The sequence below is a fragment of the Garra rufa genome, chromosome 2 (genome assembly GCF_049309525.1).
Source record: "Garra rufa chromosome 2, GarRuf1.0, whole genome shotgun sequence".
NCBI lineage: Eukaryota > Metazoa > Chordata > Actinopteri > Cypriniformes > Cyprinidae > Garra > Garra rufa.
In genome coordinates, this window is record NC_133362.1 from 26,254,882 (window position 1) to 26,281,311 (window position 26,430).

The 26,430-nt window shown below is 42.1% G+C and overlaps 2 protein-coding genes across 2 annotated transcripts in view; one reads left to right on the plus strand and one right to left on the minus strand.

The window, feature by feature from the left end:
* The window catches only part of map3k21 (mitogen-activated protein kinase kinase kinase 21), a 33,418-nt gene extending 13,081 nt beyond the window's left edge, over positions 1 to 20,337 (plus strand). The window contains exons 4-10 of the mRNA XM_073833976.1: positions 290 to 465; positions 10,846 to 11,086; positions 11,644 to 11,766; positions 12,753 to 12,903; positions 13,078 to 13,172; positions 15,561 to 16,253; positions 17,894 to 20,337. Of these exons, the coding sequence (XP_073690077.1) occupies positions 290 to 465; positions 10,846 to 11,086; positions 11,644 to 11,766; positions 12,753 to 12,903; positions 13,078 to 13,172; positions 15,561 to 16,253; positions 17,894 to 18,279 (1,865 nt within the window). The 3' untranslated portion in view covers positions 18,280 to 20,337. The remainder of the gene's footprint in view (positions 1 to 289; positions 466 to 10,845; positions 11,087 to 11,643; positions 11,767 to 12,752; positions 12,904 to 13,077; positions 13,173 to 15,560; positions 16,254 to 17,893) is intronic.
* A 99-nt stretch (positions 20,338 to 20,436) lies between these two features.
* On the minus strand, positions 20,437 to 24,542 carry il22ra2 (interleukin 22 receptor, alpha 2). Its single transcript, XM_073835165.1, has 6 exons — positions 24,473 to 24,542; positions 24,142 to 24,274; positions 23,872 to 24,050; positions 23,490 to 23,659; positions 21,287 to 21,456; positions 20,437 to 20,921 (listed from the first exon to the last, which is right to left on the minus strand). The coding sequence occupies exons 1-5, from the start codon at positions 24,540 to 24,542 to the stop codon at positions 21,307 to 21,309; spliced, it is 702 nt and encodes a 233-aa protein (XP_073691266.1). The 3' UTR covers positions 20,437 to 20,921; positions 21,287 to 21,306.
* Positions 24,543 to 26,430: the final 1,888 nt, after the last annotated feature.

The window sequence follows — 26,430 nt, forward strand, 5'->3', positions numbered from 1 at the left end:
TGTCTTTTCAGGCAAATCAAATAGAACAGTAAATTCGCTTCATTCTGTCTCATCTTGCTAGCTCCACTGACACAGTATTAATTTCTATTGGTGGTTGTTCCTGAAAGATGCTCTTCATTTGCATGAAGTTAAACATTTCTCAACTTTGTTGTGCCATTGGAAACCCCTATTTTGCCTAAATCGACAACTCTCTGTTGACATGAGTGTGAACAAGTCTTAATGCAATCAGCAATTAAAGGTCATTGTAATAATAACCTATAGAAGGTCTAACATATTTTTGTGTTCCTAGAATGCTGGGATCAGGATCCCCACATCCGTCCATCCTTTGCTTCCATCTTGGAGCAGCTGACTGCCATAGAGGAGGCTGTGATGGCCACCATGCCACAGGACTCCTTCCACTCAATGCAGGAGGACTGGAGAGTTGAGATCCAGGAAATGTTTGATGAGCTACGCACTAAAGAAAAGGTCAGTTGATCAAGATTTTGTTGACTTGTCTATTTCTGAGCTTGTTTTACATTGAATTTATAGTTTTGATTTGTGTGTCAAAGGCTGATTTGTAATGAGACGGTGGACCTATTTTGTTTTCTTGGTTCAGATTTTAACAGGGTAGCTGTGTTTGGTTGAACTGATCCTCTTAAAGCCATCTATTACAAATAAAATGGCCTTAAGCTTTCGATAAAGTTAATATGATAAGCTGCTTCTGGTCCTAGCAGCTTGCTGAGTTGAAAAGGATTTGTCATTGGTTGATCAAGAATGTCCTTTCCTGCAAATCATCTCAAACTTCATGTAGATATTCTGATATGATGTTTCACGTACATTCTTGATCAGTGAATTTGAGGTACAGTTCTGTGACATAAACTTGTTCCTTGTTACGTGACACCCAAAACTTTTCCTCGCGAGTAAATAAACAAATTGTTCATTCATTCGTTAATTGTCTAAATCATCTGCCCAAGTGTGTTTCTTGGCAGACTGCCCCAAAGCTTCTTACAGAAGTTATTCATAAGAGATTAGGCCAAACGGCTTTACTCCATGTGGCCGGAAAACTGTTTTGATTAATGCTTAACAATTCTGCCTGCAAGTTTTATGCGTGTGGATTATTCTGTTCAAAAGATTTGAAGGAGTAAACTAACTCTATCATAAATGTGATTGATTCTTTTAACCAAAAGGCAGGATTTTTATAGTCTCATTTAAGTTTAAAGTGTAAGCCAGAGCAAAAGTGAAATATAGAGAATGAGCAGTTAAGTATTTGGAGTTGGAGGCAAGTTTGCATACCATTTGCAGAATCTGCAAAATGTTAATTATTTTACCAAAATAAGAGGGGTCATAAAAAATACATTTTTTTTTATTTAGTACTGACCTGAATAAGATATTTCACATAAAAGATGTTTACATATAGTCAACAAGAGAAAATAATAGTTGAATTTATAAAAATTACCCCAAGTTTACATAAAGTTCACAGCTGTGAATCATTTTATTTGTTTAGTGATAGTTGTTCATAAGTCCCTTGTTTGTCCTGAACAGTTAAACTGCCTGCTGTTCTTCAAAAAAAAAATCCTTCAGGTCCCACAAATTCTTTGGTTTTTCAGCATGTTTGTGTATTTGAACCTTTTCCAACAATAAATGTTTGATTTTGAGATCCATCTTTTCACACTGAGGACAACTGAGGGATATGCAACTATTTCGTGATGTTTCATTAACAAATTTCAGGAGGAGCTCGCGCAGATAATTAACACGGCCAATTCATCATCAGCAATCACTACCTAATCAGCCACTCTCCCTATCCAATTACTACAGCTCCTTAAATAACCAAGCAGTCCTACCTTCAGCTATCTCTGATTCCAGCATTGCTGCACAATGTCTGAGACCCAAACGCCTCCCGAGGATTACTCCACGGACTCTGATAGTCCTGCCGTCGAGCCCACCAACGCTCCGCAGGACCCCACAAACGCTCCGCAGGACCCCACAAACGAGCCCGCGGCTGCATCGCGGGGCCGCAGGCCCTCTCGCACCGCCGCTGCTCGCTCTCCTAGACGCCAGAGCACGCCTTCTCCAACACCTTCCAGGCGTAAGGTGTCTTCGCCAGCGTCATCCTACGCTTCGGCCATCTCCTCCGCCCCAGCAAAGGGGAAATGGACCGTGGCGGGGCTCCGCAAGGCGCTCGCCAGCACCGGCGTCGTCGCTCCCCGCCGCGCTTCGAAAGCTGAGCTTCTCGGTCTCTACGAATCCCTCCAACCGAGGGAGAAACCGAAAGCCACGCCTCCCTCCAGGGCCGCTCGCAGAGCGCGCGCGGACCGCAGCGCTCCATACTCCACGCCGAGGCACAGCAAAAGGCCGTCGCCCGGCTCGGGCCACGCCGCAGCTACCAGCTCCGGCCTTCCTCCTCGATCTCCCAGGCGGGAGATCGCTTCCCACGCCAGCGAAGAGCCAGCCTCTGCCTCTTCAAGCCGCCGCCGCCGCCGCGGCAGGGACCCGCCCCCACCAGCCGCTGATCTTCGTCAGCAGCTCCCGCCCCGCCTTTCGCTTAATTCCCTCCCACCTCCATGGCCCGCAGCTCCGCTGTCAGACCACAGCGCGAGTATTCCCCCGCTCATGGCCCAAGCATCAGTGCTTACCATGCCCTCTCTCTTTCCCCCCCTCTCCTCTGCCCCAGCAGCTTTCCCTACCACGAGCCTGCAGCAAACTTCTCAGGTTCCGGCTCCCGCCATTCCCCCGCTTCCCCCCCCCCCTTTTTTCGCCTCACGGGACGGCCTCAATACAGGCTATCCCCCGCTATCTGTCCCAGCAGCCACTTTTCCTCCGCCTCAGACCCGTTCAGCTTTCTCGCTGACCTCAGCCACGCCCCTTCCGCCCCCTCCAAACGCTCTGGTCAACGAACCACCCCCCGTACCTAACTCCATCAGATCACAGATCCTAGCAGGTGCGGACGTGGACCTTTTTTCCCTCCTCTCTCCCATTCTCCCTTCACCTGCAGATCGCCAAATCAATTGCGGCGATTTTTCCGTCACCCTCAAAAGCTCTGCCCCCGCCCAGTCACGTATCCTTTCCTTTGCAGAATTCACCATAGCGTTTACCCGGTACACAGAAGTCATCTGCGCCGCCTTCCCCCACAGGAGGCGCGAGCTTAGCGATTACCTCACTATAGTTGCTGAGCTCGCGCTGTCCTATGGCGGCACCCATTTTTACACCTATCACAAGCTGTTTTCAGCCAAATGCGCCATCCGGGTAGCTCAATGGAACCAGTGTCCCTATTGGGGAGCTCTCGACTCCGAGCTCCACAATAGGGTGTTCCTAGGCTGCCGTAACATCTCGTGCGCAGTCTGCCGCTCCTTTTCTCACCCCACCCTCAGCTGCCCATTCACCAATCCATCTATCCCCCCCCACCCCGAACCCTCTCAGCCCAAGTCCACGAGCTACGTCCCACGCCTCATGGACACCCCAGCCATCCCCTCCCTTCGCCGCCGCACACCTGCCTCCAACAGCCAGGTCTGCGCTGACTTTAACAGCGGCAGATGCACAAGACAACACTGTCGCTTTATGCACGTTTGCAATTTTTGTGGCGGCGCTCACGCCCGCCTAGTCTGCCCCGTCCACAAGGCGGCTAATAAAAGCCAAAAGAAATATTTATTGTCTCCTGTGAATGTTTCTTGCTTGTCTACAGAATTATTACATCACCCTGATCCACATTTTTCTGATTATGTCCTTTCAGGTCTCACGCACGGCTTCCACCCCGGCATCCTAAGTCTCCCCTCCCAAAGCCTCGTCTGCCCAAATCTTAACTCCGCCCTCACCGAACCTGAAGTTGTCGACGACCTGATCAAAAAGGAAATCGAGTCCAGCTTCATGATCGGCCCCTTTCCCACCCCCCCCTTCCCCATTTTTCGAGTCAGCCCCATCGGCATAGCCACCAGGAAATTCTCAGGCAAAAAACGCCTGATCATTGACCTGTCATCTCCCCATAATTCCCCATTCCCAAGCATTAACAGCCTCATCCCGCTCGAAGAGTTCTCTCTTCATTACCACGACGTCGACCAAGCCATCACGCTGATTAAAAAGGCTGGTCGCGGCGCTTGGCTGGCCAAAGTCGACATTACTTCCGCCTTCAAAGTAATGCCCATCCACCCCGATTTCTGGCACTTATTTGGCATCCGCTGGGAAAACAAATTCTATTTCGCCGTCCGCCTCACGTTCGGCTGCAGAAGCAGCCCCAAAATTTTCGACACTTTGTCGGAGGCAATTTGCTGGATCCTCTCCAATAACTACAACATTCCTTATCTGATCCACCTCCTAGATGATTTTCTAATCATCTCGCCTGCAAACTCTGTCCCAGCCGCCCACCTCCTGACAACCCAAAAGCTGTTTTCTGAGCTCGGGGTTCCTCTCGCTAAGGAAAAAACAGAGGGCCCCGCCACTTCTATCGAATTTTTGGGTATCAAATTAGATTCCCAAAAATTCCAGGCCTCCCTCCCTAAAGAAAAAATTGACAGAACAATTCTGATAGCCTCCACCCTGATAACCAGCTCTAGCTGTTCAAAACGCGAGCTGTTATCTGTCCTGGGCCACCTAAATTTTGCCATGCGCATCATCCCCCAAGGCCGCCCCTTCATCTCTCATCTCCTCTCCCTCGCTTCCTCCGCCCATGCCCTCGAGGACCAGATTTCCTTAACTGACTCGTGTCGCAACGAGCTCAGTTTATGGATTTCCTTCCTCAAGCAATGGAACGGCCTATCCTTCTTTTACACCAACCTGATATCTTCCCCTATCGATATCCAATTGTACACAGACGCTGCCCCCTCCGTCGGCTTTGGAGGTTTTCTCCAAGGCCGCTGGTTCGCCTCCACATGGCCCCCCGAGCTGACCCATTTGCCCCAGCAGCTATCATCCTCTGCGCTTTTCGAGCTCTATCCGCTAGTGGTCGCTGCTTCCCTATGGGGGAAAGAGTGGTCCGCCACCAGCATTCTCGTTCACTGCGACAACGAAGCTACGGTATACTGCATCAATAAGGGTCGTTCTCATTCCCCCACCCTCATGCCCCTGCTAAGACGCTTGATTTGGATTTCGGCTAGTGACCAATTCATTATAACTGCTAAACACATCCCCGGTTCCAAGAACCAAATCGCTGACTCTCTTTCTCGCTTTGCTTTCCAGAAATTCAGATCGCTGGCTCCAGAGGCGGACCCGCTCCCAACTCCAGTTCCTCCCTATTCAGAGCTGATATTCCCGTAAACCACCCCCTGAGACATGCTTCTCTCTGGTATCCCAGCCGATAACTTCAGTGCCCGCTCACGCTCGAGCGCCCCGCTTAATTTCCCTTGCCACTGCAATGCCCGCCCATGCTCGAGCGCCCCGCTTTCCCCTTTTAAGCACTGCAAAGCTCGCCCTCGCTGCAAACCCCGCTTATTTTTCCCACGCCTCAGTAGTGCCCACTCACGCTCGAACGCCCCGCTTATTTCCCCATGACCCAGCAATGCCCGCTCACACTCGAGCACCTCGCCTATTCCTTTACGCACTGCAACCCCCGCACATTTTCCCACGCCTCAGCAATGCCCGATCAGGCTCGAGCACCCCGCCCATTCCTTTACGCACTGCAATGCCCGCTCTCGCTGCAACCCCCACTTAATTTCCCAAGCTGCAACAATGCCCGCTCTTGCTAGAGCGTCCCGCTTATTACCCCACGCCGCAGCAGTGCCCGCCCACGCTCGAGCGCCCCGCTTATTTCCCTATGCCCGCTCACGCTCGAGCACCCCGCTTATTCCATCTAAGCACTGCAATACCCGCTCTTGCTGCAGCCCCCGCTTAATTTCCCAAGCTACAACAATGCCCGCTCTTGCTAGAGCGTCCCGCTCATTTCTCCCACGCCACAGCAATGCCCGCTTACCCTCGAGCGCCCCGCTTATTTTCCCACGCCACAGCAATGCCCACTCATGCTCGAGTGCCCCGCCTATTCCCTTACGCTCATCAACGCCCGCTCCCACCGCAGCCCCCGCTCAATTTTTCCATGCCGCCGCTTGCCTGCTTATGCTCGAGCGCCCCACTTACGCTGCAACCCCTGCTTATTTTCCCACGCCACAGCAACGCCCGCTCACGCTCGAGCGCCCCGCTTATTTCCCCATGCCCGCTCACGCTCGAGCTCCCCGCTTATTTACGCACAGCCACGCCTGCTCTTGCTGCAGTCCCCGCCCATTTTTCCACACTGCAGCAATGCCCGCTCACGCTCGAGCGCCCCGCTTATTTTCCCACGCCCGCTCACGCTCGAGCTCCCCGCTTATTCCTTTACGCACCGCCATGCCTGCTCTTGCTGCAATCCCCGCTCATTTTCCCACACTGCAGCAATGCCCGCTCACGCTCGAGCGCCCCGCTTATTTCCCCATGCCCGCTTACGCTCGAGCTCCCCGCTTACTCCTTTTACGCACCGCTATGCCTGCTCTTGCTGCAGTCCCCTTTCATTTTCCCACTCTGCAGCAATGCCCGCTCACGCTCGAGCGCCCCGCTTATTTCCCCATGCCCGCTCACGCTCAAGCTCCCCGCTTATTTACGCACCGCCATGCCTGCTCTTGCTGCAGTCCCCACTCATTTTCCCACACTGCAGCAATGCCCGCCCACGCTCGAGCGCCCCGCTATTTCCCTACGCCCGCTTACGCTCGAGCTCCCCGCTTACCCCTTTTACGCAACGCTATGCCCGCTCTTGCTGCAGTCCCCTTTCATTTTCCCACACTGCAGCAATGCCCGCTCACGCTCGAGCGCCCCGCTTATTTCCCCATGCCCGCTCACGCTCGAGCTCCCCGCTTATTTACGCACCGCTATGCCTGCTCTTGCTGCAGTCCCCCGCTCATTTTCCCACACTGCAGCAATGCCCGCTCACGCTCGAGCGCCCCGCTATTCCCCCATGCCCGCTTACGCTCGAGCTCCCCGCTTACTCCTTTTACGCAACGCTATGCCTGCTCTTGTTGCAGTCTCCGTCCATTTTCCCACACTGCAGCAATGCCCACGCACGCTCGAGCGCCCCGCTTATTTCCCCATGCCCGCTTACGCTCGAGCTCCCCGCTTACTCCTTTTACGCACCGCTATGCCTGCTCTTGCTGCAGTCCCCGCTTATATTTTCCACACTGCAGCAATGCCCGCTCCCGCTCGAGCGCCCCGCTTATTTTCCCATGCCCGCTCACGCTCGAGCTCCCCGCTTATTCCTTTACGCACCGCTATGCCTGCCCTTGCTGCAGTCCCCACTCATTTTCCCACACTGCAGCAATGCCCGCTCACGCTCGAGCGCCCCGCTTATTTCCCCATGCCCGCTTACGCTCGAGCTCCCCGCTTACTCCTTTTACGCACCGCTATGCCTGCTCTTGCTGCAGTCCCCGCTCATATTTTCCACACTGCAGCAATGCCCGCTCACGCTCGAGCGCCCCGCTTATTTCCCCATGCCCGCTTACGCTCGAGCTCCCCGCTTACTCCTTTTACGCACCGCTATGCCTGCTCTTGCTGCAGTCCCCGCTCATTTTCCCACACTGCAGCAATGCCCGCTCACGCTCGAGCGCCCCGCTATTCCCCCATGCCCGCTTACGCTCGAGCTCCCCGCTTACCCCTTTTACGCAACGCTATGCCCGCTCTTGCTGCAGTCCCCCGCTCATTTTCCCACACTGCAGCAATGCCCGCTCACGCTCGAGCGCCCCGCTTATTTCCCCATGCCCGCTTACGCTCGAGCTCCCCGCTTACTCCTTTTACGCACCGCTATGCCTGCTCTTGCTGCAGTCCCCGTTCAATTTCCCTCACTGCAGCAATGCCCGCTCACGCTCGAGCGCCCCGCTTACCCCTTTACGCAGCAATGCCCGCTCTGACTAGAGCGCCCCGCTTATCTTCCCACGCAGCAGCAATGCCCGCTCAATCTCCTCTAACCCAGCAAAACCCACCCATCCCAGAGCACCTAGCATTTTTCTCCTACGCCGCAGCAGTACCTACCCCCAAGAGAACGCCATTCTTCATTTTCTCTGAAATGCCATCCCACTTAAGGTTTTCTCTGCTTCCTTCCCTTGCAGGGCCCGCAGCAGCTCCTCCCGCGCTTCCCAGCCGCTAATCGTCCAGCGCAAGTTAAGCCTTTTTTGGGGGCCACCTGGCTGCTGTCCTGCAGTTATCTTGCATTTTTTGGGGAGCGCTATTGGGTTCGGGCCAAAGGCCGAGCTCGGACCCCTCTCCCTGGGCAGGGGGAGTGCCCCGGGCTCGGGAATGACTACCGAGCTCGGAGCCCTCTCCCGGACAGCATGCCAAACACGCTTAACTTTACGCTATTTATTATATGCAAAAGCGAACTAGTGAAGTGATGTTTCATTAACAAATTTCAGGAGGAGCTCGCGCAGATAATTAACACGGCCAATTCATCATCAGCAATCACTACCTAATCAGCCACTCTCCCTATCCAATTACTACAGCTCCTTAAATAACCAAGCAGTCCTACCTTCAGCTATCTCTGATTCCAGCATCCCTCCCACCCCCCCTTTTTTTTTTTTTTTTTTTTTTTTTTTTTTTTTTTTTTTTTTCTTTTTCTCCTGCAGAAAAGGGGGGAGCGCTATTGGGTTCGGGCCAAAGGCCGAGCTCGGACCCCTCTCCCTGGGCAGGGGGAGTGCCCCGGGCTCGGGAATGACTACCGAGCTCGGAGCCCTCTCCCGGACAGCATGCCAAACACGCTTAACTTTACGCTATTTATTATATGCAAAAGCGAACTAGTGAAAGAAGGTTTAAATGCTCCAGATGCTCCAGAAGGAAAAACAATGCATTAAGAGTCAGGGGTGTAAACTTTTGAATAGAAGCTACAGAAGATATTTGCTTGTTTCCTAGAAGACAATAAGTGAAATTTACCCTGATTTTCAAATTCAAAACATTTTCACCTCCTCGGCTCTTAATGCATTGTGTTTCCTTCTGGAGCATCAGTGAGCGTTTGAACCTTCTATAATAGTTGCATATGAGTCCCTCAGTTGTCCTCAGTGTGAAAAGATGGATCTCAAAGCCATACAGTTAGTGTTGGAAAGGGTTCAAATACACAGAGATGCTGAAAACCCACAATTTGTGGGACCTGAAGGATTTTTCTAAAGAACAGCAGGCAGTTTAACCATTCAGGACAAACAAGGCACTCTCAAACAACTATCACTAAACAAACAAAACAAAAAAATCATTAAGGTAACAACAAAGTATTAAGAATCAAGGGCATGTAAACTTTTGAATGAGTAATTTTATAAATTCAATTATTATTTTCTCTTGAGGACTATATGTGAAATATCTTATTCAGGTCAGTAGTAAATAAAAAATAACATGGATTTTGTATGATCCCTCATTTTGCAGATTCTGCAAGGTGTATGTAAACTTTTGACTTCAACTGTATTTGCTAGCTCATAAATGGTGCTGCTGTTGTGTGAATAACTCACTCACAGGTCTCACATTATAGTCATGTTTGGTGGTGCTCAAGGGTAAAACCAAAAAATGAGCTGATCTGAAATGAGCTGTTTAAAGCACAGAGGAATCTGAGCTTTGTCCTCCAAGGCTAAAGGAAGTGAAACTGCCATTCATACCATTGATTTTTTTTATTTTTATTTTTTTTAATTTTTTTTTTAAGAGTAGAGTCATGAACATGAGAACTGTTCAATTTTGCTTCCATAGGCAGTGATTCAGTATTCATTCATTATTCCCCCTTAATCATAGCCTGGGATTTCCCATGCTGCCTATCTTTCGATGCAGCCTTAGATAGTTACACACAAGGCCGTTTCTCAATACCTAGTATGCAAAGTTCGGACTTGCGTCCTTCGTAGTTCGGATTTGGAAGTTTGACTTGGGAGTACGAACTCCCGAGGACGTGAGGATGCAAGTCCTGCAATTCTGCAAATGGAACAGCAGTGTACTTGATAACGTCAGTCAGCTCGCCTTTTCTACTCCGGTTATCTTCACTGCTTCACTGTATGTATTTGCAATAAGACGAAATATGATATCAGCCACCTCTGCCTCTTTTCGTTTTCATTTAAACATTAATAGCGGCAGAAACATAGTTCAGGGAATGTACAACATTACAGTGAAACGAAATATTTTATATCAAACAGCATTGCCTTTTTTCCGTTTCATTTAACGTTAAACATATTAATAGCGACAAAAATGTGGTTCATGCAACGCATTACAAAACAATAATTACAATAAAAGGAAGTGATATCAAATACCACTGCCTCTTTGTTTTCTTCAAAATATAAACCACAACTCTCTTTTCGTACTCATTTTAGAATTAATAAAACATTAATATGTGATTTAAGCTATATGTGCACTGTGTATAATACATCTTTACTCTATGTATAATAAAGTGAAACATGACAAGCACAACTCTGCCTTTTTTGTTAAATGTCAGTTTTAATTAATAATATTAGCCATTATATAAGTATAAAGTATAAGAGACTTGTGTAATCGGAAATAAAGACACAAGCAGACAATTCGGTCAAATGCATGCTAAAAAGTCAGCGTTGAATTACGATTGATAAATAATTTATGAAGCATAACTTTGTCCTCAGTCAAAACTCTTCGTCGTCTTCCTTGTCGAATTTCTGTCGCTCTACGTACGTTGTCCGGTATAATTGAAACGATTGGCTATGAGCTACGCACAGGACCATTTGATAGACATTCGTAGCGCCCAATAAACGGCTCTGGGCATTCGTAAACCACGCCTCAAATACGAGAAAATGAACATGTGGGTTCCCAGACCACAAATCATGACGTTGTCATGACATGGTTTGGCGTTAGCCAGGCTACCTTAATCATGTTTTTGGATAAACTGTATAGATTCTTCACCAAAATGTACTTGATCACGAATGTTCTTCACACCAACAGGAGCTCCGTTCACGTGAAGAGGAGCTGACGAGAGCAGCCCTTCAGCAGAAGTCTCATGAAGAGCTGTTGAAGAGAAGGGAACAGCAGCTGGCCGAGCGGGAAATTAACGTGCTTGAGCGTGAGCTCAACATCCTCATATTCCAACTCAACAAGGACAAGCCCAATGTTAAAAAAAGAAAGGGCAAGTTCAAACGCAGCCGCCTCAAGCTCAAAGATGGCAACCGCATCAGCTTACCCTCAGGTTAGAGCTGTATGAATTTGTAGTGTTGCATGAATGTTACATTAATGGTTTTCAATAAAAATTGTTTATCATGACTGACAGATTTTCTCTTGAGTTGATTTTATTGTAAATTGTGACCTTGAACCAGTCAATGAATAAGCTTTCCATTGATGTATGGTTTGTTGGGATAGGACAATATTTGGCCGAGATACAACTATTTGAAAATTTGGAATCTAAGGGTGCGAAAAAATCTAAATATTGAGAAAATCGCCTTTAAAGTTGTCCAAATGGAGATTTTAGCAATGCATATTACTAATCAAAAAATAAATTTTGATATATTTACAGTAGAAAAAATGTACAAAATATGTTCATGGAACATGATCTTTACTTAATATCCTAATGGTTTTTGGCATAAACGAAAAATCTATCATTTTGACCCATACAATGTATTTTTGGCTATTGCTCCAAATATACCTGTGCTACTTAAGACTAGTTTTGTGATCCAGGGTCACAATTGTGGCTAAAGTAGAAATGTTTAAAGTGATTTACTAAAGGATAACCTTGTTTGTGTTCAACAGATTTTCAGCATAAAATCACAGTGCAGGCCTCTCCGACTATGGACAAGAGAAGAAGCCTCAATAGCACCAACTCCAGCCCCCCCAGCAGCCCTACACTGATCCCTCGCCTCAGAGCCATTCAGTGTAAGTGCCCACTCTTTTACACACTCTTTTCTGCTAGATTGATATTTTACAATTTTACAATATTTTACAAGTTACCACAGAGATTTTGGGTTAACAAAAACCATCAGACATATTGCTGTTTGCAAGTTGAAGTTTAAAGCTTTATTCTTTATTTTAAAGGGAAGTTCCATCGTTTATCTTCCGACAAGAAACTGAAAAAGAATGTGAAACATCAATGTCGTAAACTAATATCAGGATTGGCCCATATCCCTTCTCTGTTTAAATGTTTGCCAGTTTCAGTAAAGTAAAAGGAAATCATGTACCAAAGACAGTCTCACTAATCAATTCATTTGTGAGCAAATCCATCCATCCAGGTCATTGCCAGTCTAAAGCATGTCTGTAACACGTTTGTAACATATTTTCTTCCCATCAGTGAGCCACCCAAGTGACACTAGCCGAAGGGACAGTATGTTTGTGTATCACCAGGATGTGGATATCACAAGCGAGTGTAAACCTCCTAGCGGGTTTAGGAAGAAAGGCAAGGACACTGTGGTCCTGTGAAACAAAGCCACGCTGTCTAACTGTGTGTTGGTGTGATTCCTGATCACTACTGCTCTGGCTTCACAGCATCTGTGTTTTGATGACTTTGGGATGCGAATGGTTGTCATAACACATTGCTTGATGCTTTTAAAGTTTGTAATGAGTTTGCTTTGACCGCCTTTGGGGATCAAGTACATTTTGGTAGACCTTGAGCTGGTGCTTTAATAGGTCAACTCAATGTTCTTCCTAAAGCTCCATTAACCATTTTCGAGAATGATTATAATAATCTAACACTTGTTCACCAGTGATGATTCCATCTCCTTGTTGCTGGGTGGTGGAGGTTGCCTTTATTGATTAAAAAAGCTGTTGCTGCTACGCTGTGAAGGACTAATATACTGAATCTCAGACTTGGTTAAAGCATCGGTTAGTATTATTCTGTTTCAAATTCTGTGTATCTACATTTCTAGTGACCCTGGACGAGAGCAACAGGACTTGGGGTCGAAGCACCAATTACAAACCTGAGGAGTTTGAAGATGTTAAGAAAGGGTTTAAGAAGAAGGGCCGCACATGGGGGCCAAGCTCTGTGCAGACCAAGGAAAGAGGAAATTGTGCTGAAAGGTTGGAACAGTATTTATTTTTGTGTGTGGTGTTCATAATATCTTTTTTTTTTTTTCGTGTTTTAAGCATGTTACTTTTTTAATGATTCAGCAAATGCTAAATGATTTGGTATGTAAGCTTTGGCGTATTCTAATGAGTTATAAATTGTGGATGTCACTGTCATTTTGTCTTCAGAGTTCGACCTCTCTCAGATGGAAGCAGTCCCTGGTCCACTAGTCTTATGAAGTCCCAGAAATCCGTTCCATTGGCTGCATTATTTGCAGAGCAGGGTATGTAAAGAAAGCTGACCTTCCATTTACTTTTTCCTTGTACTTAATTTTCATTGGCCTTTGTTGTATCTTTTAATCATATAACAAAGAACAAGTTCACTAAATCCACCTTCTTGACATGACATTAATCACTTGCTGTGTTCGAAACGCCCCCGTACCTTCATTCACTATTCACTACATTAGTTCACTAATATAGTGCAGTTGAATGGAAATTTGGATGCTGGGTGCACCAGAAGGGCTACCACATTTAAACTTGCTGTTGTAAAAGGAAAAATGAAAATTCTGTTATTAATTTCTCACCCTCATGTTGTTAAAAACCCGTAAGACCATTGTTTAACTTAGAAACACAAATTAAGATATTTTTTTCTTACGCGTGGTGCTGCTGATGCAGGGCCCGGACTTCTAACGTAGAACCCAGATGCACTGTGCCTTGTTTACAAGCAGAGCAATGCACACACTTGCGGAGTGGTACATGGAAGAGAAGAAATTGTTAAAGTCATTATTTTTGTTTTCTTTGCATACAAAAAGTATTCTTGTAGCTTCATAACATGCGGTTAAACCGCTGTCACATGGACTATTTTAACAATGTTTTTGCTACTTTTCATGTCAGTTGAGTTCCTGTCAATGCAGGGTCAGACAGCTCTCAGATTTAATAAAAAACATCTTAATTTTTGTTCATCTTCAGAACACAGGTCTTACGGGTTTAGAACGACATGGTGGTGAGTAAATAATGATAGAATATTCATTTTTGGGTGAACTATCTCTTTAATAATCATCTCTAGTGTTAGAGAAGATTCTTATATATCTTGAAGTATGTCATTGAAACTAGCATGAGTAAGCCTTAATTAAACTATTTAAACTAAATTTATACCTGTATCATATTACACTGTATCCATGTTGGACCAGTGATTTGGAAAATGAATGGATGGATGGTTCAGCTACAGGCGCCATCTTCAGGCGAGACGCAGAAATTCAATTGACTTGATCCTCACAGTGCATTTTGGGTATTCTCTGGCTATTGAGTGTACATTGCTTGTACATTCATTCTTGCAGTGCATTATGGGAATGAATGAGTGCACTCAGTAATGTCTCCTATGGTTTTAGACACCACTACAATAGCGTGTCCATTTTTAAGGGTGTTGGGGGAGATTTGTGTTCAGCGTTCTTCTGTATTTTATTGGAAGACAGTCATTTACTATTTTCTGACATTTATTAAATCTGCACTTTTTAGATTATAACTAGTATTGTTTCTATCTAATCTTGTTTCCTAATTTCTTGTTCACTGCAGTCTTTTATTAATCTATTTTGTTTTACTGTACTCTTATGCCTCAAGGCTGCATTTATTGAATCAAAAATATAGTAAAACAGTAATATTGTAAAATATATATATAATGTAATATAATGCAATATATATATATAATGTAATATAATGCAATATAATGCAACCTCACTGAATAAGTTTATTTTTTCCCCCTAAATCTTAGGGTGTGTTCGCACTTGTTGTTTGGTTCGTTTGGTTCATTTGGTCCGGGCCAAAAAGAAAAAATATACATTTGGTCCTGGTCTGCTTAGCGTTCACACTGGCATTTTTGACAGTGAATCTAAAGATAAAGATCCTAAAGGCATAATGATACATTTACAACCTGATTGGTCAGGTTGAATGATGTATATTTCATGAGTGAACTCACCGAACAATCCAAACAAAAGGAAAAGATTCGTTCGACTTAAACCTTAAAGCCGCTTTAAGTCAAATACACCTAATGGCATCTGCTGGACTAAGTGCACTCATTTTTGTGTGTATTAGGGCTGCACGATTAATCGCACGATGTTGTGAGGCGCGTTTAGTCAATAATCAAAGTTCAATCAAAGTACCGGCTTCATTGACTAAACGCGCCTCACAACATCGTGCGATTAATCGTGCAGCCCTAGTGTGTATATGATTTTATTTTCAACACCTGCAAACTCATAAAGAGCTCATAAAAAGCACTTTACCTCCTCATTACTCCATGTTTGCCCTCTGCTTATTTTGTTTCGGATACACTGCTTGTTTCCTTTGTGAAATCATATCACAGCGTTGCATCTTGCCAGTACATTCTGTTTTTGGTTTGTTTAGAAGTATTTGGTCCTTGTTGCGTTCATATTTCATTCGAAACCGTACCAAAGTTCGTTTGGAAGCAGACCAAGACCCATCTTTTTAGCGGTCTCTGTCTGCTTCTTTGGTGTGCAACAGGGTTCGGATGGCAGTGTTTACACTTACTCAAATGAACCGCACTAACAGCAATCGCAAGTTCGTTACAATCGAACCAAACATGACAAGTGTGCACACATACTTACTGACCCCAAATGTTTTAACTGTTAACTTTAACTTGTTTTATGTTGTTTTCCCAGGAAACAATAAAGATGAAGTATGCTCTGCTGATGGATCTGACAACAAACCAAAGCAACTCAAGTTCCCCAACCAGGTGTATATTGATCTACCTCTGTGGAAAGATGAACAGGGGGAGAGCCAGGGACCGGCTGGTGGAGGTGAGAGCCAGGACGACCCAACAACATCCACGAGCTCCACCAGCACCACACCGCAGCACACACCCACCAACAGCCTGAAGCGCACCACCACACGCCGGCGCACAGATGCTGTTCTTTATGGCTGTGCCTCTATCCTGGCATCTGTCGCATTTGGCTTCGACCTGCGAGAGGTTTGTAAGGGTGCTCCTAATGAAGAACCAGAGCCGCGTGAGGAGAAGAAAAAACGAGAGGGCCTGTTTCAGCGTGCCACTCGCTTTCGCCGCAGCACCAGCCCCCCTGGTAGTCGTTCACGCAAGGACGAGGTTACCGCAGGACCAGTAAACCTACTCGCCATGTCATCGATTTCTGAGTGTAACTCCACCAAGTGCCTCCTGCAGTCAGATTTTGGGGGATCTGGGTATAACCTAATGAATGAGACTTCAGCTAGAAATTCCCAGACACAGCAGAATACAGGCACTAGTGATGTTCTCCCCTCAGCCCCTGTACAAGATCATACTTCTGGATCCAGCTCTCGGCTTAGGAGAAAGAAGTCCAGCCCTGCCGTGTGTCAGACCAGTGAGTAATGTGGAGTTATTTTTTGAAATTCTTTTATCAAAATAATTTATAAAAAGTCTAAAAAATATATAATCAATAGCGATTTCTCAGTTTTGACCAATTCTCATTTTTACGAAATAATGTCAATTCTTATATCCCAAGAATTGATTAGTCTAGCCTGTTTTCATTTAATTAATGGAACATCGTAGTGTGCCTCCCATCCAATAAATCACAAGTTTTGTGATTTGTTACTTTTGTTATGAAAAGATTTCAATATTCAAACAATAAATGCCATTTGGCACTGTTTATTGTGTAGTAAAATATTGCTGTAGTGCCTCAGTTCAGGAGTTCAATAATCATCTATTCCATTTTAATACCAGTTTCAGCACAAAATTTGGCATGTACTGTACCTGATGTATATCCAAAATAATCAATGTCATATCGAATTGCAAGCTTGTGAATCAGAATTGAATCGTGAAATGTGTGTCAACCTAACCCTAATGATCAATATAAAATGTATCATTTTAAATGCTACAAGTGAATATAGGCTTCACAACATTATAATTAACACCATGAAAAAATATTTTAGCTGACTTTTAACAGTTTTAAATTTTAAAGTAAATCATTAGTGTTTTCTTTAAATGACAGCAAAGCTAATCTAAATAAAAAATTGATAAATTAGTATGTAAAAATAAACTGAATATCAGCCGATACCGTTATTTTTTTTATATTGGGCGATAAAACGTGTGTTTTTACATTTTAGATTACCTTTGCTGTCATCTAGTTTAATTTAATAATAGTGTACTGTACTTGCTGTACATTATATTTACATTTAAAGTTATGGAATATATTTTATATTTTTCCATTTTAATGATAATTTTTTTTTTAAAGATATAATCTACAGTTGAAGTCAAAAATTTACATACACCTTGCAGAATCTGCAAAATGGTAATTATTTTATCAAAATAAGAGGGAACATCCAAAATGCATGTTTTGTATTTAGTAGGCCCTACTGACCAGAATAAACTATCTAACATAAGACGTTTATATATAGTCCACAAGAGAAAATAATAGTCGAATTTATGAAAATGGCCCTGTTCATAAGTTTACATACACTTGATTCTTAATAGTGTGTTGTTACCTGAATGATTCACAGCTGTGTTTGTTTGTTTGTTTGTTCAGTGATAGTTGTTCATGAGTCCCTTGTTTGTCCTGAACAGTTAAACTGCCTGCCATTCTTCAGTAAAATCCTTCAGGTCCCACAAATTCTTTGTTTGTTTTTTTTTGTTTGGTTTTTTAGCATTTTGTCTATTTGAATCCTTTCCAACTATCACTGTATGAGAACAACTAAGGGACTCATATACAGTTATTACAAAAGGTTCAAATGCTCACTGATGCGCCAGAAGGAAAAATCATGCATTAAGTGCCAGGGGTGAAAACTTTTGAACATGTGTATATTTTTCTCGTTTTGCCTGATTGTCATATTTTTTTTTTTATTTAGTACTGCCATTCAGAAGCTACAAGATACTTGTTTCCTAGAAGACAAAGTAAACAAAATTTACCCTGATCTTGAAATTCAAAAAGTTTTCACCCTGGCTCTTAATGCATGAAGTTTTGTTTACAAATATTGTTTATTGATGATATTACTTTTCTCATTTCAGTTAATGGCAACGGTAACTCCCAGGCCAGTCCAGCTGATTTCTCTACCACATCCATGAAAAAGAAGGCTGACAGAGATCCTGCTCAAGAGAAGCAAGCCTCCGGGGAATCGTCATCTAGACCCAGACCGCTTTCCCTGAGAAGCAAACCTCATTCCTGGAGTCTTCTAAAGAGCCGCAATAAGAGCTATTCTCTCGGGCACTACTCTGGGGAGAAGAGTGCCCAAAACATGGACCTGGTCCTCCCCTCAGAGGTCAAAATGGGCTGCTCTTTGCTGGATATGGACACAGAGGGTCAAAAACGAGACTGCACGGTTCCCCTCTGTCGAATACAGAGCACACCAAGTCGACCGTCTGTCTTCGAACTGGAGAAAGAGTTTTTATCCTGAAATAAGCTGCATCTGGAACACAATCTGGAACACTTGTCTTGAATCTATAAGTTCAACATGACATTTTAGTGTTTTTTTTTTTGTTTTGTTTTTTTTGTTTTGTTTATTCCCCAAGATTAACATCATGGCCTTTGATCAATATTTGAGCCATTGCTGCTGGAGATATTCTGTGGTACTTTTTATTTATATGCTGTTTACTTTGATATGTAATTTAATATGAAGTGACATATATGAAGTGAATGATCAACATTCCACTGAATTTACAGTAGACTTGCTGGTTTGTAGTTTTTACAAAGTGACTTGATTTGTATACCTTATACACTGATGAACAAGATCTCAGATTCTTTTAGAAACTACTGATTTTTTAAAAGTATTCAGGCATTTTTGATCACGTAATGTCATATGAAAGGCATAAACAGGGCCCACAGTGTTTATATAAATAATAATATAGTTGTACAGAAGAAATGGCATAGCTAATGTAGCTAACAGACCTTACATTAGCTAGCTCAAACAGTGCTTTCATGGATCAACTCATTCTTTTCCTGTACTAATACATTGCATTTTCAGGGTTTTGTCTTTGAAATTGAGTTCTGGTGGTCATAATTTGATCTCAATTATTTTTTCCTAAAGTTATATTGGATAGCCACCTCATGGATTTTGCTTTTTAACTTTAAGTCAGATGCATTTTATCTAATTATGTCTTTAGATGTTTTACTTCTATAGCTTTTTAGCTTGCAAAACCCAAATGAGAAGCGAACAAAAAATATATAGAGAGAGATGTTGCATTGTGCTGCCAAATAGTGATAAATGAATTAACTATATTGTTAGTGTCCATCAATATTGCTGTTTTACAAATCATTCCAGTCTTCAACTTAAATTAGCTTCTTAAAACTGTTACCATCTGAGTAGCTTGATTTTGAGTTTTACGCTCGAGTAGGTTTACTAAACCTTTAAAGCAGAAGGTTTAAAATTATAATTGATAATATAACATTATGTTTCACCTTGAACTTTGATTTAAACTGTTTCTGCAAAACCCAAATGCGTTTTAAACAGTCATTCTATATGTTCGAAACTTGTGTAAAAGACTGAATTATTAACTTGTTCATTGTCAAGTAGTTCAGTATCTTGCTTTTCCGTTTTCTCTCTTTGTGTCACTTAAAATGTTTTGTATCTTCAAGATGTGGAAACTGTGATTTGGAACATGGTTAATTGAACAAATCAATCGTTACTTTGTGGTTCTAGGGTGTCAAATGAAAGAGTGCTGTACTCTTAGTTTGTACTCAACTCAGTATTGAAAAGCTTGTTATAGTAGGGACTAGAATTATTTACTGTAATTATATCAGTTTGCATAAATGTACTGTTTGTTCAGAAATAATCACAGGTTTTTTCCTGTTCAAAAACACCCATTATGTGATGTTTTGTAGCACTGGAATTTAAGTAATGATGGTGTTCATTACATTTACGCTGTTATTGTATTAAAACATGATGATTACTGTTAGTTTAGATATGCAATTGCACATTAGGATTCATAAGAACAAAGGACTGGAGAGACATGTGGTGCCTCCTTTTATGTCTTGCAATGATCATTACTAGATGAAGTGACTATAATATGATGCCTGTTTTTGAGGAAATCATCTGGTGTTATTGTCTAAGCACAATCATTTCTCCTATTATTGGAGAACTGCAGAGATCAAACCTTTTAAAGCGGTTTTATTTGGGCCGATTCCCAACGTGAAGGACGTAGAAAACAGATTTATGTTTTCACCAAAGTTGAAGTCTTAGATTGTGAAACGGTTTCGAACGATTGTTACATGGTACACATGCACTGCGAATAGTTTTACTGCTTTTGCTTTTTAGTGTCTGCACAGTGTATGTTGTATTGAGCTCTGTTTTTATCCGATGTTTTACCCATGTGATGACCAATTTATGGTTAAAAGCTGTTCTGTTCAGATGTGGAATGGTTATTTGCTCCAGGAGGGCTCAAAGAAAAAAGGGCTGAGCCCAGAATCATCTCATTTATATCAAATTCTACTATTTTACTGTAAACAAGTGACCAATAAATACTTTATACAACATGTGAGCAATTGTTTTTCTTTCTTAATTTGTTTTATTACATACTGTAACCATTTATTTGTATATATAATACTCAGTCTTATGTTCAATTTTCGGGCATTAAATGTGACTATTTATTAATACATTTTGAACAGTCATTAGCCTTAAAGCTGAAGTGTGTATGCATTTTAATAATAAACAAACATAACTTAATACTAAATATCTTCAAGTAGGCCATTAGTTGATTTCCCTGAGAAAAAACAAAACAAAAAAACACTATAGTTAACACTTTCCACTCCTGTGGCTCAAACCAGTGGTGTGATTTGAGGGCGGCACCTTGTCTTTCTCCACCCAGTGACAGATGAGAACATTCAGGAAACCTGTATGTAAACAGTCATGATTTTGCTGATGGTGATGGTGCTAGAGGTGCAGAAATGACACACTTCAGCTTTAATGTAACCTAAAGGCAAAGCCAGGCTTAAAGTCGGTCTTAGTAAACATGACCTTGGTGAAAAATTGCAGACATTCCACTATGTAGTGTGCGTGTGTGTAATTTTCATGTCGAAAAAAGCTCCAGAAGTGGCCTCACCCTGCAGGCAGATAACACAGAAATGTTATAATCGAAACCAGAAATAATACAAATACTCATACTCCAAAAATACACAAGTATGTGCAAGAAGAGAACACTCGAAATTCTCAGCACTGAAACTCAAAGTAGACAATCAGTCTAATTTATCCTAAGGTGGTTGGAACTTGATCTGAGGGTGTCTCAAGAGTGCAATCTCTGTCTCGGGTGACAAGTAGCATGTCTGTGCTCACTTTGTCGTCTTTGCCATCAATGCCCAGGAGGCAACTTGGAGAAAGCACAAAGGCGGAAGCTTGTCATGGACACCCTCATTTATCTCAGGTGTTTCCCATACTAAAGAAAGCATATCAAGTGTTGCGTAAGGCTTACCTGTGGGAGACACTAAGCCTTCAATGAGTGCTGATGCAGGTGCTGGGACTCCGTAAGCTTTTGCGGCCTGAGCGAGGAGTAACGGACACGGCCTGAAGGCAGTAGGTTGTTTTCGGACGTAGCCCCTCGATCACAAGCTCCTTGGAGCAGCTGTCTGTTTCATAAACCTCCTGTTTGGAAAAGATGGGATTGGTGAAGATCTAGTAAAGGTCATATTTATAATAATTACATTAATTTTAGGATGTGTATTTTGGAAAAAACAACTATGTAGTCTATTATTTCTTACAATATAACAAATTGCATCAATCAATCAATCAATAAATCAACTTGCTCTCTCAGAATAATAAACAAATAGCCGTTTGACTTTTTGTCTGTGAAACACGTTTTAGGAATGGTGCGTTTTGGTGATCACTGACTAACAATTTATGGAAAGAAGACGTTTCTTAAAACATATTTGATGTTCCACAGAAGAAAGAAAGTCATACAGTTTCGGAACAACATGAACGTGAGTCAGTAATGGCTGTATTTTCGTTTTTGGGGGAACTATCCATTTAATTTTAACATTCAACAGCTAATTGAATCTGATTGGCGCGTTCCAAGAGCATTGATACAACCAGGATACAACAAGTCTTGACTTTTCGCTTGTTGTATCACTCCGCATTTCGTGTTTGCGAGTTTCAGACAAACTGTCTTTGCATTAGAGGTAAGGATTTTACACTGATTGTTTCTGCAGGTTACCCATCTTATTCTTCAACGCGGAGGTAAGCCTATGGACGAGACTTCCGGATTATTAGCCGCTATAGACCTTTTTCCTGAGTAAACGATGGGCGCCGCAATTACGAATTCTAACGTCAGATTGAATGCTTTTCTGTTCCGGTCTCCATAGGAACCCATTCAAATAGCATCCAAATGTTTTAATGTAGCTAACGTGGGGCGGCGCGGGGAGCGGGGAGGGGGTGGGGGGTGGCTAATTGGGCTTAAGCCCCGATTGTTTTGTCAAAAGCCCCGAATCTTTTAGGTTTTTAGCGCAATTTTCCACCGGACAAAATTGCGATTGTTAACTCATGATTTCTGTTCTGTCTGTGCGCACCAATCTTGCACTTCTATCTACTCCTCAACCAGACCACCTAGAGACTTCGGGTTTTCGGCATTATGTTAAGGAAGGTCTAATCTCGGGAACGCACAAAAAAAAAAATCCAGGAAAACATTTACTATCTCTTAGTGTTGTGATCCCATGACGTGAGAAAATTGCGCTAAAACACTCACTGAGTTTTTATTACTTGTTTAAAATAACTTCAACTTTGTTTCATTTCCTCTTGTAGGCTCTACTGGGTGAATTTTTTTTTTGTTTTTGTTTTTTTACTGAGTACCCTAACTATAATCATTTTCCCAGATAGTGTATAGATTTTTAGGCATTCTATTATCTCAAACAGCCTGAAAAATAGTGCATTTAGCTGACGTAATTGGGAAAAAATCTACACGGGGGAGCATGCCCCCGGACCCCCCTAGGTTTGGGCTAAGCCCCGAATGTTTACATCGTCTGGCTCCGCCCCTAACGTCTGCAGCTTCATGTCATCTACACGCTCATTAAAGTGAGGCACTGACAATTGACGGTCATTGAGACATTGCAAAGTGATGGCGCTATGGAGCCATGTGCTATTTAAAAAGATTTTAATAGGTTTAACATTAGATTATCAATTAGGAATATACACTAATTTGACTAGAAACAACGGAGAGCGGAAATGCTAAGCATTCTTTCGGTTAAGAGTCGGACTTACTTCAGCGTTCAGGAAAAACGTATATAAGGAAATAACGAGAAGAATAATAGTGTGCAGTAAACAGTAAAACTGTTTGCACTACAAAGTTTGTTCGTAATTAAGATAATACATTAAAATAATATAGTAAGACACACTAATTTGCAATATCAAGCTGCAAAACAAGTTAGATGCTGAAGAGACCGGAAGCCAGACCCATACAATTTACAAACGCATACAGCAAAAAAAAAAGAAAAAAAAAAAAAAAGACGTATAAACTGGCAATACTGTGTTTAAATGCTAGTTGTTTCATATTAGCTTCTTGTTTGTTAAACTGAAACTGTGCAAATAATCTGAACAACACTGCTCTTTACCGAGTGATATTGTTTAAATCTATAATTTCACATACACATGTGACTGTGTACATTTATAAGCAATGGTTTTCTTACCTCTTCTACATCGTTGTGCATTACGTATATTCTAAATTTGAGTTTCTGCAGTTTTGTCACTCGTATCTTAGAGCCCTTCTGTCCTCGCAGTGGTGTCCTCGGTGGTTTGATCTGAACCGAAATGATCCGTCCTGTTACGGTCGCCTTTATCTGCGGTGGGCTGAAAGTGGCTGTAATATAGAGGAAGTTATTTGGTGAGAAGTTCCACAGGAAGAAAAAACTAAATGTAAAATTGTGCTGTGCACAATCACATTGTGTAGTCTTTCTTCCTCTTTGATTAGCACATCTATATCAAAATCAGCCATATGTGAATGGAAGATCATTTCAAATATAGATAAATGTAAGCATTACAATTATAATTAAAATAATGAAGTATACTCACTTTCCCACTGAGGGTAAAACCTCTGGCTGAGGACCCATGATGAGAAACGTTCGGAGGAGTAGGAACGGATCCTTGCGTAGTACCATTCTCGGGGATCCGACGTCGCCTGGCTCAGGTCACACTCCAGCGACTGGATGCCTTGACAGTTCTCAGAATCAGTCCACTCCTTGTCTCCGTATCTGAAATCAAGAGAGGTCACCAATATGAAACCTTGAAGTTAATTTGCAAACATAATTTACATCCTTTCACAAGTAAGTTGTGCAGGCTTACATTTTATGCTGAACAAAATATGTCAGGTTCTTGACAGCTTTGTGTGGATGTTTCCAGTGTAGGACATTTCTGAAATCCAAAGAATGGAACTGTAGTTCAAGGGGAGCCAATTCATCCTGCGGAGTGGGGCTGCCTTAAAGACAGCAGAAATGAAACTTTACATGGAAATACTACACATGTGGATGTTGCTGTTTACATGCAGCCTGCCAAAGATCAAGTAAGAAGCTTGAATTGAAGCTAAATAACTAAAAGTGTATAAATTAGCATTAAAAACTAGTATTAAAAACACATATTGCCATTATCAAATTTCAGTTTAAGCTATTAAACTTACAGTCTGCCCAAAAGAGAAGTAACATCGCAACAACAAGCTCCAGGCATTTTGGTCCAGTCAGGGCATACATGTTAACTGGTTATTGATATTGTAGTGGTTTAACTCAGACCTTTTAAACTGTATTGGTTCCTCTTTGCATACGTCACACTTTCTTTTTTTTTTTTTCAGATTGATTCACTCTGACTTGATTTAATTGAAGAAAGTTTTATGCACAATTTAATTTAGTTCATTCATTCAAAAAAAAAAAACATTCTGTTTAGTCAGGTCCAGACAATTTAATTTCATATAGTATGTTCAACTTAACGTTATTAGGTTTTTAAAAATGATTTATGTGGGACCAATTTTTTATGTATTAATTTCCTAAAGTTTAATTATTTTTTTTAAACAAACAGTTGTGAACATTAATATGCACAATACTATATTATGAACAAAAAAACAAAACAAAGACAAAAGACTAGTATGACACTATATTAGCTGCAGTATACAGCACAGGTGGCACTTTTCTGCATTATGGTAAACACAAAATTTAAAAAACATTACAGAAACTCCTTCAAACGTCCAACATAATTGAACATTAAACACTAACAGGTAACACTTTATAATATCTATCCGTTATAACTAGTTAATAGATCATTAATAAACTGTTAGTTAATGAGTTATAAATGACTTGTTAAATAACAATTAATAGTTTGTTAATTATTTATAACTGTGCCTCATAGATAGCCAATAGATAACTTACAAGCTGTTAGTTAACAAGTTATAAATGACTTGTTAACTGTATTTTAATGATTTATAACTAGACCTAATAAATTAGTAATAGATCATGAACAAGCTGTTAGTAAATTACTTACTAAAGACTTGTTAAGTATCAGTTAATAGTTTATATATGTTATTGGGACGTTATTCTAAAGTTGCAACTATTCTTCATTTATTAACTGTTAGTAAATGAGGAATAGTTGCAACTTTAGAATAACGTCCCACTAACATACATAAGCTAATAACTAACACTTAATACATTAACTCACACTTTACAGATCAGTTGTTCATAGTTTGTTAACATCTACTAATACCAGTGAAACTTTGTAGAACAGCAAATGGATGGAACAAGTTCAAGCTAAAGAAATTTGATGTGATATTTAAAATACACATTTTTGTACCTCAACATTGTTCCACCCATAGGCTTTTCTGTGTACTGTATTTTACCAAAGAAACTCCACAGATGAAATGTTGAACATTGTGTTTAATGTATAGAAACACACATACTGAGCCATTGCATGGCAGAACAGCAGTATACAACAGAATACAAACCCATGAGGTTTGGGCACTTTATCCTGATCAAACATCTTTAATGAAAAGATAGCAAACAGTCCTGCTTATCGTCACCATTGTTGTCCATGTGCACATGGTCCACAGGTGTAGCTTTCTTTTTAATGGAAGTACCCGCTGTTGACTTCTTTCTCTTTCTCCAGACAATACCTGGATTTATCTCAGTATTTTGCGCATCGCCGCTGGTTCACTCAGTATAGAGGGTCCAAGGTGTGATAAAACATGTTCATATCAATAATGCCAATGGCTAGATTTTTATTTATTTTGTTTTCATGTTTAGCACAAAAAGTGTCCAAACCTCATGGGTTTGTATTCTGTTGTATACTGCTGTTCTGCCATGCGATGGCTCAGTATGTGTGTTTCTATACATTAAACACAATGTTCAACATTTCATCTGTGGAGTTTCTTTGGTAAAATACAGTACACAGAAAAGCCTATGGGTGGAACAAGGTTGAGGTACAAAAATTGTGTATTTTAAATATCACATCAAATTTCTGTAGCTTAAACTTTTTCCATCCATTTGCTGTTCTACAAAGTTTCACTGGTATTAGTAGATGTTAACAAACTATGAACAACTGATCTGTAAAGTGTGAGTTAATGTATTAAGTGTTAGTTATTAGCTTATGTATGTT